General features: G+C 36.5%; 1 protein-coding gene across 3 annotated transcripts in view; it reads left to right on the top strand.

Moving 5' to 3' along the window:
- SENP6 (SUMO specific peptidase 6) overlaps positions 1 to 16,577 on the top strand; it is a 73,370-nt gene that overhangs the window by 9,657 nt on the left and 47,136 nt on the right. For all 3 annotated transcript variants that reach the window (XM_053938641.1, XM_053938640.1, XM_053938642.1), the window contains exons 2-4: positions 9,165 to 9,258; positions 15,562 to 15,625; positions 16,082 to 16,224. In XM_053938641.1, coding sequence (XP_053794616.1) covers positions 9,165 to 9,258; positions 15,562 to 15,625; positions 16,082 to 16,224 — 301 coding nt within the window. The remainder of the gene's footprint in view (positions 1 to 9,164; positions 9,259 to 15,561; positions 15,626 to 16,081; positions 16,225 to 16,577) is intronic.

Here is a 16,577-nt window from a genome sequence, read left to right as displayed (position 1 = left end):
TGTGACCAAATTTTGAGTTTTTTAATTGAGTTTGTTGAGCATTTTCTTTGTATGCTTTCTTTGCAGTCCATTTCATGTGGATTTTGAACAATTGACAACATCGAAGAGGTGTCTTGCTCCTTTTTTCTAATTCAATTACATTTAGAGTTTCTTCTTACGGAAGAAACATTTCTTGTGGAAGTGTTCAGGGCCAGGCTGGATGGGGCTCTGAGCAACCTGGTCTAGTTGACTGTCTCCCTCCAGACTCATGGCAGCAGGGCTGGAAATAGATGATTTTTAAGGTCCCTTCCAACTGAAACCATTCTGTGATTCTTCTGTCCTGCATATGCAAGTTAAGATCTTGCAGAGATTGTGGAACCTTTCTGAACTTTTGATTTCTGTATGTTTTTATAAAGGGGATAGTATCTATCCGACATCATCTATGAAACTTTACAGGATAAAATCAGAAGTATTAAATAGTACAAATTCTTTTTTTCTTCTTCTTCCTCTTGGCATGTAGATATAGTGCTTTATTTCAACCTGATGTTCCAATTTCTGCAGCAAACATGGAAACCTTCTCGAAGTGTCAGTTGCCTAATTTCCAGGTAGTTTGGTTAGGTTATTAATCTTACTCTGCATGTAACTGCCTTTCAGCACTTTCTAAAAATAGATTGCCATTTGTTTAGTGCTGCTGTATTCTCAGTTGCACAAGCTTAGGTTTTTTGTGAAGATGGATCCCATGGTGCATAACAAAGTGTGCAAATCACATGCATAATATACTATAAGGTTTCCTGCAGTGTTTTGCTCATCTTCTAAAACTATTCCAGTGTTTAGAATTTGAGATCATCTATGATTAATGTAATATACTGATTTGCCACAGAAATTGTATTCTGGAATTCTTGTTCAACTGTCATCTTCCTCAAAATGGCTTGTTTGCTTTATATATTTTTTTTCATATTTTGAGAGTGAATTGGCAGTTGAGAAATGGTTCTTAGGCTCATCTCACCTTTTATCCTCTATTTTTATCTCACCTTTTGTCCTCTATTTTTATCTATAAAATAGGAATATACCTCTCTTAGACTTAACTTTCCTTAAAAACAACAAAACTTTGTTCCTAATTTCTGAATTTTTGGTATGTCTCCAAGTCTAGCAATAGAGGTTTTAGGTAAGTAAAAATTCATAATGCTAGAGATGAAAAAATGACTTTTTTGTTTGTTTCTCCTTTTTTCCTGGTTTATTGTTGGCTCCTGCTTTTGATGTTACTCAAATTATTTTACTTGTGTGGAAGGTTTGAGTGGTAGTCCAACTTACTCAGAGATGGAAAAGAAGAAAAGTGACTGACATACTTCCTTCTGGAAGTTTTTGTGATGGGAATGCAGTTGCTTTAGGAGATGCTTTGTACCTGTGAATAGTCACTGGTTTTACTTGCCAGCTGGCTGGATTCAGATGGGTTGGAACATCCTGTTCAAGCCAGACCCAGTTAGTGCAGGTTGCTTGGGGATTTGTCCAGTCTCTATTGCCTCTCAGGTCAGTGTGGTCTGCTCTTGAGCACACACGTAGTAAAGAGTAAGTTCTGTCTTTTGCAGACTACCCTGCCGTTCACCGGATCATCCTTGTTGCCCTTCTTGAAGGGCAGTGATGTTTTTCCAGTCTTTGGGTACAACTGGCTTGTGTTCCTTAATCATGTCTTTTTTGACAATGGGTGGTAATGCATTCCCACAGATATTGCTGATAGAGGTGAGGAACTGTATGATCAGAAGACAGAACTTAGTGAAATCTGGGATGACAAAAAATGGATCATGTCCTTAATGTTTTTTTTCATGTCTTTCATCATTAGATTTCTGTCTCATTGGGCAGAAAATGCCCACGATTTTCTCTAGCATTCCTTTTGCTGCTGGTGTAGACAAAGAAGGCCTCTTGAAGTACTGCATTGTTTTCTGATGCTGTCATGAGGGCAGCATCCTTGGGTGGGGTAGATACCTCTACACCTCTGTTGAGAGAATCAGTAGAATAGGTGAAGAAGCGTTAGCTGTCCATTGTGTCCATCACTGCTATCTAACCAGATAAACTTTCAAAGGCATCACAAAGAAAATTTTTAACATACTTCAAAGCTCTGTCCTTTTATCCTCCTCTGTTACTCCTTGTTAATACTTAAAAAATGTTGAACAGTTCAGCAAATGAACTGAGGCAGTTCTGTGTTCTTCAGTCCTATCATCAGTGCAATAACCTGCAATGTAAGCAGCCCAGTGTGCTTGCAGATCCTGAAAAAACCCAGTCATTTACCAGAATATACAAATGATTTCCATCTTTAAAGTATGGAACTTTCATAAACGCTTCTGCTTTTCAGGAGCATGAACACTTTTGTCTACAAATGAATGCTGTGTATTTATAATTTGTTTTCTGTGGACATGAAGTTCTTGGAAGGGTGTGGGTGTTTTTGTTATCCAGCTAAGAGATTGAATTCCCTTCACGTGCAAAGGAATGTCTGTGCTTGATATCCATTACATTGCTATCATAGAACTTCATTATTAAACTGCTTCATGCAATATCTCAGCTACTATCAGGTTAAGATTACTGCCTGTTACTGGAGGTGCTTTTGACTGGTTTTTTTTTTTGTCTCTGCAGCTAATTTAGGGAGTGGAAAGGTAAAGCATCTTTTAAGCACTAGATCTTTAAATCTATACCTAAAAATGTAGATTAGGCTACAATTCCATGGAAATTTCCTTGGTATTCATAGCACTTACGATAGTTTCAGTTCCTGGGTGACCTTACTGCTGCTGTACTGTCACAGCTGCACTGTGTTAGCGTGGTTGAACAGGAGGAGGGACCTGATCTGGTTGAAAAATAACTTTTCCCCTCCCCTGCTGCTCAAGGGGAGGGGAAAAGTTAGTTAGTTTAGGAAAAGTTAGTTTCCTTAGTTAGTTTAGGAAAAGTTAGTTTCCTTCCCTAGCTTTTCTCTCAGTGCTGACATATAAAGGGTAGAGGACAGGAGCAAGAATCTGCAACTCTTAGGAAGAGTGAGGGGCCTGTAAAATTCTTCAGGTAGTTCTCCTTCAGACTGTGAAAATGCAACCTTACTGTGGTTACACAGTTGATACAGTAGAGCTGATGGTATCAAAGCTGGAAGATAAAAGCTGTTTTGCATAGAAGCCTGTCTGGAAGAATAATGAAGCAATGGGGAAAGTAAACCAAAGAATATTTCTGTGTCAAAGTTTTATGAGTACTTGTACCCTCTTAACAATATATCTGATGACTCTAAATGAGCAACAGATTAGAAAGCTTTTCATTTATTTAAATATGAGTCTGGATGAAGGCAATGATTCTGAGTACATTTAAATTAATTTACATTTTCTGTGTGAGCGCTGCAGTATCTGATAAGTTGGTTGCAGTTGTGATGGTGTAAGCATTTGTAAGATGAGGCTTGTAGTGTTTCTTTACCAGCAACTGGGGAAAAAGAATGTAAACTTCAGGTCTTCCTTAAAAAGCATCTGGGTCCTGAACCTAACCTTTGTTTGATCTAGATTGTGTGTTTAGGATGGTTCTTGTACACACAGAAATAGATGAGATTTCAGCAGATGAAAGACTTACAAAAGTTTCTATGTGTGTAATAGAAACCTTGAGGTCTCTGCTATTGTATTCTGGGGGGTGGTAGGGAGTTATTCTGGCAAACAAGTGATATATATGAAAAGGTTACTTTCCTAGAAAAGTTGATCTTTGTGTGGACAGTCAGTGCATCTGGCTTCTTTAGTGAGTTGATAGAGAATCATACAACGGTTAGGTGTGAAAGTGATCTTAAAGAGCATCTAGTTCCAGCGCCCTTTCTGTGGACAGGGATACCATTGACTAGATCAGGTTGCTCAGGGCCTCATCCAGCCTGGCCTTGAACACTTGCAGGGGTAGGGCATTCACAGCCTCTCTGGGCAACCTGTTCCAGTGCCTCACCACCCTCCCAGCAAAGTATTTCTTTGTAATACATTTAATCCAACCTGCCCTCTTTCAGTTTAAAGCCATTGCCCCTTGTCCTGACACTGTCCATATAAAAATCCCTCTCTCTCCTTTTTATAAGACACTTAAGGTACTGCAAGACTGCAGTAAGGTCTTTTCAAAGCCTTCTCCATGCTGAACAATCACAGCTCTCTCAGCGGGTCTTTGTGGGAGAGATCTGTGTAAATGATGTGTAGATGATTACCCTCTGATCATCTTTGTGGTCCTCCTCAGGACCCACTCCAACAGATCCATGTCTTTCTTAAACTGAGGACCTCAGAGCAGGATGCAGCCCTCCAGGTGGGGTCTTATGAGGGCAGAGTCATCTCCCTCAACTTGTCGGCCACTCAGCTTTTTGTGTAAATGATACAATTGGCCTTCTGGGCGCTGTGAGCGCTGTCGGCTCATATCCGGCTTTTCATTCGTAAGAACACCCAAGTATTCTCCAGAGGGCTCTTCTCAGTGACGTCTTCTCCCAGTCTGTACTCATGTCTGGGATTGCCCCAACTCAGGTGCAGCACCTTGCTCTTGGGCTTGTTAGATTTCAAGGGAACGCCCACTTCTCGTATTTGTCCAGATCCCCCTGGATGGTATCATGCCCTTCTGTTTCAGCTGCACCACTCAGCTTGGTGTCATCTACCAGCTTGCTGAGGCTGCACTTGATCTCATCATGTCATTGATGAAGACATGGAAGAGCACCCATCCCAAGAGTCAGGAGAGACTTGAGGGACACCACTTATCACCAGCTGCCACCTGGACATTGGCTGTAGTTCGCTGGCTGCATCCATCCTTACCCATTAAATAGTCCATCCATGTCTTTCCAATTTGGAGATAAGGACATCATTTGGAACCATATTAAAGGCCTTACAGAAGTGTAGGTAGATGGCATCTGTCAGTCTTTCCTTGTCAACCATTGCTGTTACTTCATCATAGAAGGCCACCAGACTGGTCAGGCATGATTTGCCCTTAGTTAAGCTGTGCTGACTAAAGCTATGCTTTGGGTCACCTTCTTGCCTTGTATGTGCCTTGACCTGTCTTATAGGAGGATCTGCTCTGTGGTTTTCCCAGGCATAGAGGTGAGGCCCTCTGATCCTCTGCAGCTCCCCACTGCTACCAAAATCTTGCCACATAAACCCAGTACAGCATCACATATAAAAAAATAAAGCAATAGGGATGTTTTTCTAGTGAGTTGTAGTATAGATTGGTATGGAATGATTTGCCTTAGAGCATGAGGTACAAGACATGAAAAAACAAATCTTCCAAAATGATGTCTTTTGCTGGACACTTACACTTTATTAAATACTGTGTATATCACTTCTCATTTAGTGTTTCAGGCAGAACATTAACTAATTATCTTTTTTTTTGGTTTTTTTTGGCAACTGCAAAATTTTGCTTTTATTTCATGGATATTCACTACGAAGTTTTTTTCCTTCCATTTAGGAATTGCTTAGCAACACTGTCGAATGACAGTAACTCCTGCTGAAGGAGTTTACAAAACAGTGTCTACACACAGTAATTTAAAGGTGTTCATCTCCTTGCTGACTTTTTCCTTCAGGCATATTTTGCTTTCTAATCCAAAATGTGATAATTGTGTTTTACACAAAAAGTCTGTATGGGGATTTTTAAAAATCTGAATTTAGGGTGTGGTTAATAATGACATAAAGGTCCTAATGAAACACACTATTTTTTCAGGAATTTTTAAAATTGGCTTAGAAATTACATGTAGCTGTTGTTTAAAAAACAACAATTGTTTTAAAAAGCAGTGAAATGTGTCAGCTATGCCTGTGTATCTTCTCTAGTTAAATTCTAGGTACTTTCTTGGGCTCAGAACTGGTATCTCCCTTGGTGTAACAGCACCAAAGTTAATAGTGGGAGGAAAAATGACAGTGAAGTCTGCCTCCAGCATGCTTCCTGTCTTAGGCAGAGGTACAGGGATTACCTTCTCTTGACATAATATCTTAGGGTTAGCTCTGCTTTTATGAATATTTTCACCTCTGGATTATTGATTAAAAAGACCTTGGCACATAGTGAAAATCGCATCATTTGGGTTCCAAATAGTCAGCAGCTTAGCCTTAGTAACAGATTACCTGTTATACCCTTTAAAAAAACAAAAATTCCTGTATGGAATTAGATACCAAGTGGCTGTTCAGATCAAGTAACTCAGGTGAACACTCTGGCTAACATGATGATATACTTCTAGATTTACATTTTTGTTAGGACCAAGAGTGCTAGAGAGAGTGAAAATTGATCCAGAGTTGAATGAGCAGAACTGGCATACTGAGACATTATCCATGGGTGGCTGCACTGATCAGTAGCAGTGGATGAACTGTCCAATACAAAAATGCTTAATTAAAAGGAGAATTACAGAAAATACTAAGAAACCTTTTGAAAAAGAAAAAATATGCAGCTGGAGTGTAAAATACTTGTAGCCAGCTTGGGAGTTATTTAAAGGTATAGGAGGCTTGCAGCATGCATGCTACTTGTTTAAGTAGATTTCAAAAGGCTCCCCAAATTCTAAATGCTGGCTAAACAGCAGAGTAAGATATAATATCTGAAATAAAACATCATAGTTCTTGAATTAGATCTTTTATCTGAGTAATGAAAATAGAGATTAATAAAAAAGCTGGTGGATTTAACCTGTAATTATAATGAGGTGGGGAAAAATTGATTAGTAACTCCCAACAGACATAAAAACTATTGTTAAGTATTTCTTCAAACTCAGCAGGAAAGTTTGAGGAGTATCTGGAGGATCAGTAGACAACCCAATTGAAAAAGGTGGCTTTGGAGTATGTAAGGTCATAGCTGAATAATGGAATTGCTTGCACTCACTTTGGCAACACTTAGAGATCTCTTCATGCCAGAATGTTTCTTAATAAGGAATGTGACAGAGTGTACGACTCAAAATGAAGCATCAGTGGAAGAAATTGCAGTACATTGAGCAAACTGTGAACAAGGCAGCATGATCAAATGGCATTCATCCAAGTGTTGTAAGAGGAACTGGGGGATAAAGGAGCTAATGACTGCAGTGTGTTGCTTGTGGTTAGCATCATATTTCTGCTACAGGTAAGGAGGGTAGCTAGCGTGGTATCAGCATTTTAAAAAGTCAGTGGAGGTATTTGAGGAACTTTACATCAGTGAGCTTTGTGACCATGGAACCTGAATTCATGGAAATTATAATGGAGACCAGAATTGATTTCATTGTTCCCTCTGTAAAGTCATTTATCAAAAGCTTCGGGAGAGGCTGAATTACCTCTGAACAAAATGGAAAATTTCATAAGAAAAAATTGGGAAGAGTTAGAAAGAGAGGGCAAAAAAGGTTTGTTTTGTTAATAGGAGTAACCAGTTGAAATGCACAAGGAAATGCACAGTTGCAAGGAAAAGGCTATGATAGCTGGTGACGAAGTTAGCAGATGTTTAAACTATACTTGGGTTAGTATAATTGCTAGCTATTTAAAGAAAGTTGTAAATGCTCAGGTTTTGAATTATGTGGGTGGAAATTGTACATGAAGTTCTGTGTAGGTGAATGTCAAATAATCTAAGTGAATGAGAAGTAAAAACTGGGCATTTTTGTAGGTAACAATTGGCTCTGAAGTGCTTCTTAACCAATCATGAGTGGAAGATGGAATTATCTGCTACCTAAAGATCAATGCAGTTCTCCATAGCAGTGAAAACAGCAAGTCCAGTGTAATGATTTATTAGGAAAGGAAGAAAGAACAAAACCGAAACAGCATTGTGCATCTGTAGAAATTCATGTGATGTATGCATCTCAAGTATTCCTCATAGTGTGTGTATCCTCATCTCAAAAGGGTACAGTAGACTATAGAAGAGGTTCAAAGAGAAGCATCAAGAGGGATTTAAAGGCATGAAACAGCTTTCATGTGAGGAAAAATTAAGCTGACTCTTTTTTTTTTTCTTGTTCTGCCTGGGAAAGGAAGACCATGAAAGAACACAACAGGAATCTATGCAGTCATGAGGGAATAGGGAGGGGTTACTTACTGCTGTCTTTCAGAGTACATGGACTGGAGAAGTAGAGTACTAAGAGCAAAAGGTGCCAGACTGAATCAGAATCAACAAAAGGAGATGCTCCTGTAATTAAGCTGAGGTACTTTGTGCTTCTAGATGCTGTTGATTCTGTAAAGCAGTCTTGATTAAAAAGCAAGCAGGGAGAAGAAAAAGGTAGAAAAAGCTGTTAAACACAAAAATATGTGTTTAACTTATTCACCCATGGCTCAGGAAGCCTGCAGTAGATGCAAGTTGGAAGCAGAAGTTGAATATGCAATAAGTATTTCTGTGTGTGTTGTTTATACTTTATCCTAGACATATGTTGTTGGTTGTGATTTTCTTACTCTTTTCTATCAGAGTATATCAGTTTCATTCATTATTTCTAAATGCATTTCCAACAATGTAAAGACAAATGTAGTAAGAAAAAACACACTTAAATTAAACCAAAATCAAAGCAACTGTATGATTTGTCTCACACAGAATTTGTGTGAGACAGCTCTTAATTGCAGCATTTAGGGCCCGGGGGAACAGTGCCTTGCTTTAATGAGTTCCATGCTCTGGAACACCTTCACTTAAGAATACCCCGTGCCATGATATGACATGAAAATCTTCATAAGGGTGGATATTGTAGTAGAAAGATCTGAAATTTTATGTAGTATGACAAGGTTTTTACTTAGCTGATGCTAACACTGAAATTTTAATTTGCATTGTATATTAATTCAAGTCAGCATCAGATGTTGAATTAAAAATCCAGAATATTATGTTGAAATTGTACTTCAGACAGTTCGGAACTGTTGCTTTTATATGGAAAAATTCAAAATACATTTGGTTATTAGTCATGTAAATAATACATTTTAGGACCCTTTCTGTGTGTGGCATACAGTTCATATCAGAGAAACCACCCTTAAATTCATGGGTATCAGTAAAACAGTTGAAATTTGTTACTACACAACCTCAGGTCACACTTTTTCATAGCTTGCTAACTTACTGCTCATAAGATGTTGACAGTTTCTTTTATTTATTGAGGGAAATAATAATCACCACTGCATTGATGGACTTACTGATCAAATGATAGTTAACACTGACATCAATAAGATAAATACTGGGGGGAAATACATGCATCTGGTTACTCCTCTAGTTTGTGTTGATTAATAACTCAGCTTGAAATCAAGACTTATCTTAACTTGTTCTCATTTCAGCTTTGGATAGATCACAGTCCAAGAGAGATGGAGGTTTTAAAAGTAATTGGAGCTTTGATCATTCAGAAGAAAGTGAAGGAGATGCAGAGAAAGAGTAAGGATGCTTTTATCTAGGCTATTGAAAGTATAAATGTGTATTTATAATTAAGTACTTATTTTTTGTAATTTATGAATAAGAAACAATATTCATAGATCTTAAACTTTCAGTGATTAAGAAAAATTATTTCAAATAAGTTATTATTTTAAATAGTATTGCCAAATAGGAGTTCATTATAATGTAAGTTTTATTGGGAAAATGGGGCTTACAACACAGGGCATGGTATATTTCACAAGAGCTGTCTTTGGAGCTTCTGTGTAAATCTAAGGAACACAGATGAGCAATATGTGAGCATGCAGAATAAGGCAGTTGATAAGTAGGGTATCCAAGCAGTTTCAGCTTTTCCTTCCTTTAATGATGATGCTACTCAGAACTTGACAGTTATGGTTCAAGTACTGCAGTAGCTTTAAGCCTTCATTAAGTTAAACTGAGCTTAAAGATTCTAGGTTTTTCTTCCTCTGTGTTTATTTCACTGAATGGAGTTAAGGCTGTTTTTTTTGTTTTTTTTTCCTTATAATTTAATCCTTTATTTGATATGTTTGGATTTTGGCTAAAACTGTACTCTCGTGTGTATAGTTTGAATGCATACTTTGTCCTTGTGACATTTTATTGTTACTAATGAGTTTTTTCTATATGAATGTATTTATTTCCAAAATGACTAATGAATTGTTAGAAGAACAAGTGTCATGCACAAAGAATTCATGTCAATTTATTTGTTCTTAGATATTTAGAGAGTAGGACCTGTAAATTTGATCAGTATGCTGTGGTTCTCTAGTCAGAAGTCACTGAATTCTGTGATTAAATACAAAAATAATTAATATATAAATTTGTATCATCTAATATTCTGCCAAATACTGTGTATTGGAAGAGAGGTAGGAAAGTAGACATAACCACAGAGGCAGCAGCAGTAATCTTAATAAAATCTTATGCTGTAATCTTAATAAAAGAAATCTGAAGTTTTAATAATTAAAAAATGAATGCAGGAGTTTACTGAAGTGTGAAATAAGCATTAAGAGCTCTTGTCAAAACAGAACTGTATTGGAAGTTAGAAGCACTTTTTAAAGGGGTCACAAACTAAGGGCATTTTAGTTTTATAAAATTAAGGTCGTGTTGTTCCCTAGCAACTTTACATCCATTCGTAGTGCACACAATATGTTTTAAGTATAAGGGCAGTACGTACCATACAGTTACTATTTTCATTTTTCTTGCCTTCAGAAATAAGTCACATTTGAAAACATAGCAGCCTTTTTTCCTACTGGTAATTTACTGCTGTTTTCCATCAGTCTCCAACTGATGATTTAAGAACATAGAATGAAAAACGTATAATGATGCTAAAAATAAAAGTTAGAAAAATTATTATGAAATATAATCTTTATGTAATTGTATCTGATTTTAAGATTGTATGTCTGGGTGATTTTTCATTCCTTTCAAATATTCTCTACAATAAGCAGTTTTCCCATAGCTAGAATTGAATTTTTATTGCCTACTTAGATAATTTATTTGCTTTTATATCTGTGAATTATGTAGAATCTTACTCTGAAGTATAAAATAGAAGAGTAGCTGAAAATTGATTTAAACTGGAGATCTTGTCTTCTTTACTTACCCATTCTCTAATACCATTTGAGGCAATTTTATTCCCTCCAAACAGCCACATGTTTTAAGCTGCCCACGTATTTACTTTTGGTAACACCTGGGTTTGTTTATCTTAAAGACATAGTGAGGTTTTAGCTTTTTGAAATAAGTTGTGTTTTTTGCTTTTCTGATGCATCTTTATTTCATATAGCAAAACATTGACAGAAGGGAATCTTTAGAAAACAAGTAACAGTAAATTTTCCTTCTTTTTTTATTTCTAAATTTCCTTTACCCTTAGTAGAACGTTTCAAAGATTAGCAGCTTTAATTCATATAATTGTTCCAGAATAAAGCTTTGTGTCCCTCCCAGTATTTTGAGTATATTGTGCAGTAAGCAGGTATTTGCTACGGTGTTTGCTGATACTAACTGCAGTGTTTGACTCATACATGGTTTCTTTGTGGAGAGAGCTGTGAGTTTGAAGCAAGCAGGATGTATCTCCTGCTTGTTGTGGAGGCACTGGGGTTACAGTGCCTGACTTTATCAAAGTTTTTCCCCTCTTAATGGCAGACACACAATAGGTTTGTTTTGAACTAGCCTAAGAATAGCATCTCAGCACTTCAAGGAGTGGCTGTATTCTTGTATTACCCCATGAGACCTGTGTAATGATGTTGCTCAGCACTGGATGCCTGCTTGGATGATCTTTTCTTCAGTGAAACGAACACAAAGTATGTGGTTAATGACCTCCTACCACAGCAATTTTTAGACCAGGTAGATTATTTTAAAAGAAGGGTGTCATTGAACTTACTTGGGAAGTAGGTGAGGTGAGTCATAATGGTTAAGGTATCAAGTAATGAACATAAAAAGACTAAAGAATATCTGTAAACTGAAGAAGGTTTGGAGAAATAATGATCACCCAACACTATATAAATTTAAACTGATGCTAGAGTTAATACTCAGCATGGAACAAGAGTCACAGAAATTGAGAATGGTAATTAACAAGTATCTTATCCCAAAGTAAACACTTACAGATAATACTCCATCCACTTTAAAGAGTAAAAGTAATATTTTTGATGTTCTAAAAGATTTTATCTACTCAGGATGGTAGCAAGTGGCAAGAGACTTCGCAATTGGAGATCCCATAGGAGATCTGCCATTATGGAGAACAACAGAAGACCAGTTGGTCAGCTGAGCACCCTGAAATCTGTGTAGTCCACCACAGAAAAAATGGTGTAAATTAAGGTGATCTTCTGTAGTGGAAGATATGAAAGGATGGCAAACTTAAGCAAACCTGGCCAGAGTAATAGATTCATGTGATTAATGAAATGAACATGTTACAAGATGTTTTCTGGTGATACAGATTATTCTCTTGAAGTGTCTTGGATAATTTATATTTACTGGCTTTGTAATATCTGTGTAAATATTTTTGAAATATATGAGTATGCTCCACAGTGGTTTTGTAAATGGATGGGCCCAGATTTCTCTTGGCTGTCATACTGTTTTCTTTATAGTCTAGACTTCTGCTTTCCACTGAGATAACAGTAGCCTTATCAAAAAGAGGGAATACAAATAAATGGGTCTAATATATTTGCACGACAGTGTCTTTACTTAACTACAATTTTATTTCAAAAAGCTTTATTTTTTGCCCCTTCCATTTAAAGGAATAAACCTCTTTTCCATGTGTTGACAAATGGAAAAGCATTGTACTGTGTTATACATTTACGTTGGGCATTGTACTGTGTTATATATTTACATTGAGCTTTTTCCACTGCTTATAATATTTGTATTACTTTGTCAAAAAACCCTCCCATAATTATATAGATGTTTTTATACTTCTTTTTTTGAGCCTGTTAGTAGGTCACTGTAGCCTTTAAATTGATGAAAACTTTTTAAATTATGGCTAATTTTAATGGAATGGCACGGTAAATGAGTTAATTATGCTACCACTTCTCTTGTGCCTCTGATAGTGCAGCTTTTTTAGTGTGCTGCCTACTACTATGTAATTTAAAACAAAGAATGTTCACAGTGTGCTGTGCGGGCAAATACATCAGCCTGCTGGTTTTATAAGTAATAGTTTTCAGAAAGAAATTCCAATTATGTTTGAAATGTGACTGGATCAGTTGATAGAAATGTGCTTGCAGCCTATCAGAGTGTAACCTTAATGGTCAGCAGAGGTTTAAGTTTGTGTTGCTTGTAGATAGTAATGAAAGACAACCTGTTAATCTCAGCTGTCTAACTAACTATTGCATAGTTCTTAATGTTTTAAAACATCAAACAAATGGCAAATGATTAGAGTAAGTAAACAGAAATTTTTTTCTTGTTCATTGCCTAAATAGGAATGTGTAATTGTGAGCTCCCCTTAAGAACTCTGTGTAGGTAAATTACTTCTATTCCCCTCCCTAATATTAGCAAATAGTTAACATTCATTTGTTATAAAATTTTAAGGAATATATTGAAAAGTTAGAAATTATGTTCCAATGTGAAAATAACCAGGAAACCCATGGTTCCCTGGTTAAAAGTGACAGAGTGTGGAGACATCCTCCTAGCAAGACAGCTGAGGTTTCGTTTCAGGGATGTTAAAAATATTACTGACTGGTATAGTGTTTGTTTTGGGTTGCTTTTGGTTTTTTCCTGCCTGTATAAATTGCATCATTGAAGCAGGCAGCAGGAAGCATGTGATACATGAGCAAATAGACATTGCTCGGTTGCTATGTTTTCTGCTCTCTGAAAAAACAGCCTTTCTGGTTCTGATGCATATGCTTCACATTCCTTAAGATCTAAATTGTATTGGTTCATTTAAAACTTCCAATTTGCTAATACTGCTCTACTCATTTTGCATGGTAAAAGTTACTCTTGTTCATTTTGATTTGAGCCTTGGCTCAGCGTTTTGGTCATTTGCAGTGTGTTAACCTTCTCTGACCTCCCCCCTCAATTGCCCTTGGTTAAAATGGTTGCAGTATTGAAGCGTGTGAAATCCTAAAAGTATCAACACAGTACAAAGGTGTTATGAAAATAGCCTTCATTTTTGAATGAACTAAAGCTAAAGAATAAAAACATTTCTAGAGGTGGTCTGACTAGGGCAGCACTGTAGGCAAATGCCAGAGCTTCAGATACTGTAGGTTGCTGCTAATGTCTATGCTACAGGGTTTTGTTTATTTTTTAGGATGTGGAAAATTTCTGAAATTGTTAAACTCTCTGTCTACTGATGAATGTTTGAGAAGGCTCCATGAGCCTCCCTTGAAAGGATGATTTGTTCTGAAAGAGAATTAAAAAAAATGTTACTGGATGTAAAAATTTTAATATCCATGTGTAGTTTGTACAGAAGTACAACTGTAGTCTTTGGCTTTTGTTTGAAATTAGTGATGAATCTACTACACTGTTGGTTTTACCATCGAGCACCTAGAATCTGTAAATGAAGGGAAAATACAACAGTGCCACTGTCTTTATGTTCACATTTACATCATTCTTACCTTTTCAAAATCAACTGTATGCACACTCTTATCTCCTGAAGTTTCAGAGTCTGTAGATCTCACCCAACATTTTTATTTTACTTTTAATTTGCTCTAGGGATATTTGTATTGCATAAGATGGAAGAATAAATTGTAATATGAAGGGAAGTATTGTGCATGGAAAAAGTTGTTAGGAACTTGAGGGATGGGGCATTGAGTAATTCATATTTATACATGAAGAGCTGAAGTCACTGTATGTATTGCAAGCCAGCATGTCAAGCTGATGCAGCTAAGAAAAGCTTGTTTCTCTTGTGTAGTTCTTCCCTTTTAACACCTGGCATAACTGCTTTGATTTTAAGGAATTTCTGACTGAGTGATCTTCATTAAAACTTTTCAAACCATGCAATTACAAGTTGGCTAAAAGTCATATTGTTTTTTTGTCACCAGCATAGGAGTAACCTTATCAGGATTGATGAGATGGGATTGTCTGCAGGTTGCTTCTCCTGGAAGCAAGAATATGTTAGACTAATCTAGCTACTGTCAGTATGAAATGTGTGATTGGGGTTTAAATTTAAATACTTAAGATTGCTTGAGGATAACTGCCTGATACTGAAAATAATGGTTTTTAGAGTGTCATGGAGTGGTTTTTTGTTTGTTTGTTTGTGTTTTTCTTTAATTTTTTTCTTTTTTTTTTCTTTTTTTTTTTTCTTTTTCCCCGTTCTAATGGTTGGGGATTACACATTTTAATAAGCAGAAGAACCAAACTGAATATGTTGTTTTTAGGAACACATACTTTGATACTAATTGCTGTGGGGTAAAATGTAGTTACATTAAGTTCTTCTCGTAAAGCCCTATGAAGTCTGCAGTTTTAAACTACATACTTAAACATTGATAGGCATAAGCACAGTAAGATCGTGTTTTATAGATGAATGAAGTTTTGACTCAAATTATGTAGAGAGTGTAGAAACTTTTATAGTGTCAGTAATATTGTTGTAACCATATTGTGAAGGTTCAGTAGCACTGTCTGTTTTAAATTAATCCCTTTAGTTTTGCTTTTTGCAAAAATAGTTTGATGTACACTGTAAGTTCAGGTTCACATTATGCATCTGATCACTCTGATGCTCATTTCATGTTCCTGTTGTTTTATGCATATTTATGCAATGTGTATATGATGCATTTAAATGTAGAGGGAAGGGGATAAAAAAGCCTTTTGCATTTAAAATGTCTGTGTGTGCTCTGTTGGATTACAGTGTATGTGCTTTTCTCTCCCACACCTGTCTAGCGAGGCAAATCTGCTCAGTCTAGATGACAGTGATGGGTCTTTCAGTCCCAGTGAAGAAAAAAAGGTAAATAATTGGTTTATCTCATGGTGAAAATGTATCTTGAAAGCTTTTTAGGATCTTAAACAGTATTGCATAGCCATGTGTGCAGTGTAAAGAAGTGAAAGTTTCTGTTGTGTTTTTGGAACATATGCTCAAGCTGTTTATCTGTCTACCCTTAAAGCTTTTGTTCCCCTCTTGATCTCTGTAGTATTCTGAAAAATATGAGCAAGAGTAATTAATTCTAAGTTTAGAAAATGATCATAAATACTGTACTAAATATAAAATATATATTGTACTTTGTTTAGTAAGATGTTGTAGTATAGGTGTAGACAGTGTATATTTTCCATGAAATTTGGGATAAAAGCAGTTTGACAATGAAGCCAAAGTAATATTTATATTAATATTTCACATTAATTTTCTCCTTCTAACTTCTACACAATTCTACAATTATTTTAATATATGTGAATTCTGCTGTGACAGTCAATTCGTTGTCGACCTGGACCTATCGGCACCAGCAGCGATGCCATAAAAGCATATGCAAGGCGAGGCAAAGCTGGAGGTTTCAGACTTTTAAAAGGGAATGCAATCGGCCTCAACATGATGGGAAATAGCAAGAAATTGAGGTAATACATTTAATTTGTGTGTCCTTGCTTTGATCATTGATACAGATCAATACATGATAAACAGAACTTCTAGTCCATTTACATTGTGTGCTGTGCATTTTAAGAAGCTGTACTGTACTTCTGTGTAAAGAGGGAAACCTAGATTGTTAGGGTCTTTCCTCTTACAAAATGTGTAACACCACATTAGTAAAGTACCAGAAGATTGTTACAATGGATTTACAGCATTCAGTGGCATACTTGTTAGTACCTTACCCATGTTGCCTACATGTGTTATTGTTCCCTCTACACAGTGATAGCAGGTAGGAAAATAGTTTTTGCATCCCTATCCAGATTCACTTCTTTCTGTGATGCTG

Source organism: Vidua chalybeata, chromosome 3, assembly GCF_026979565.1.
Source record: "Vidua chalybeata isolate OUT-0048 chromosome 3, bVidCha1 merged haplotype, whole genome shotgun sequence".
Classification (NCBI taxonomy): domain Eukaryota; kingdom Metazoa; phylum Chordata; class Aves; order Passeriformes; family Viduidae; genus Vidua; species Vidua chalybeata.
The sequence above is the reverse complement of the archived record's forward strand: the minus strand, read 5'-3'. Positions and strand labels throughout refer to the sequence as shown.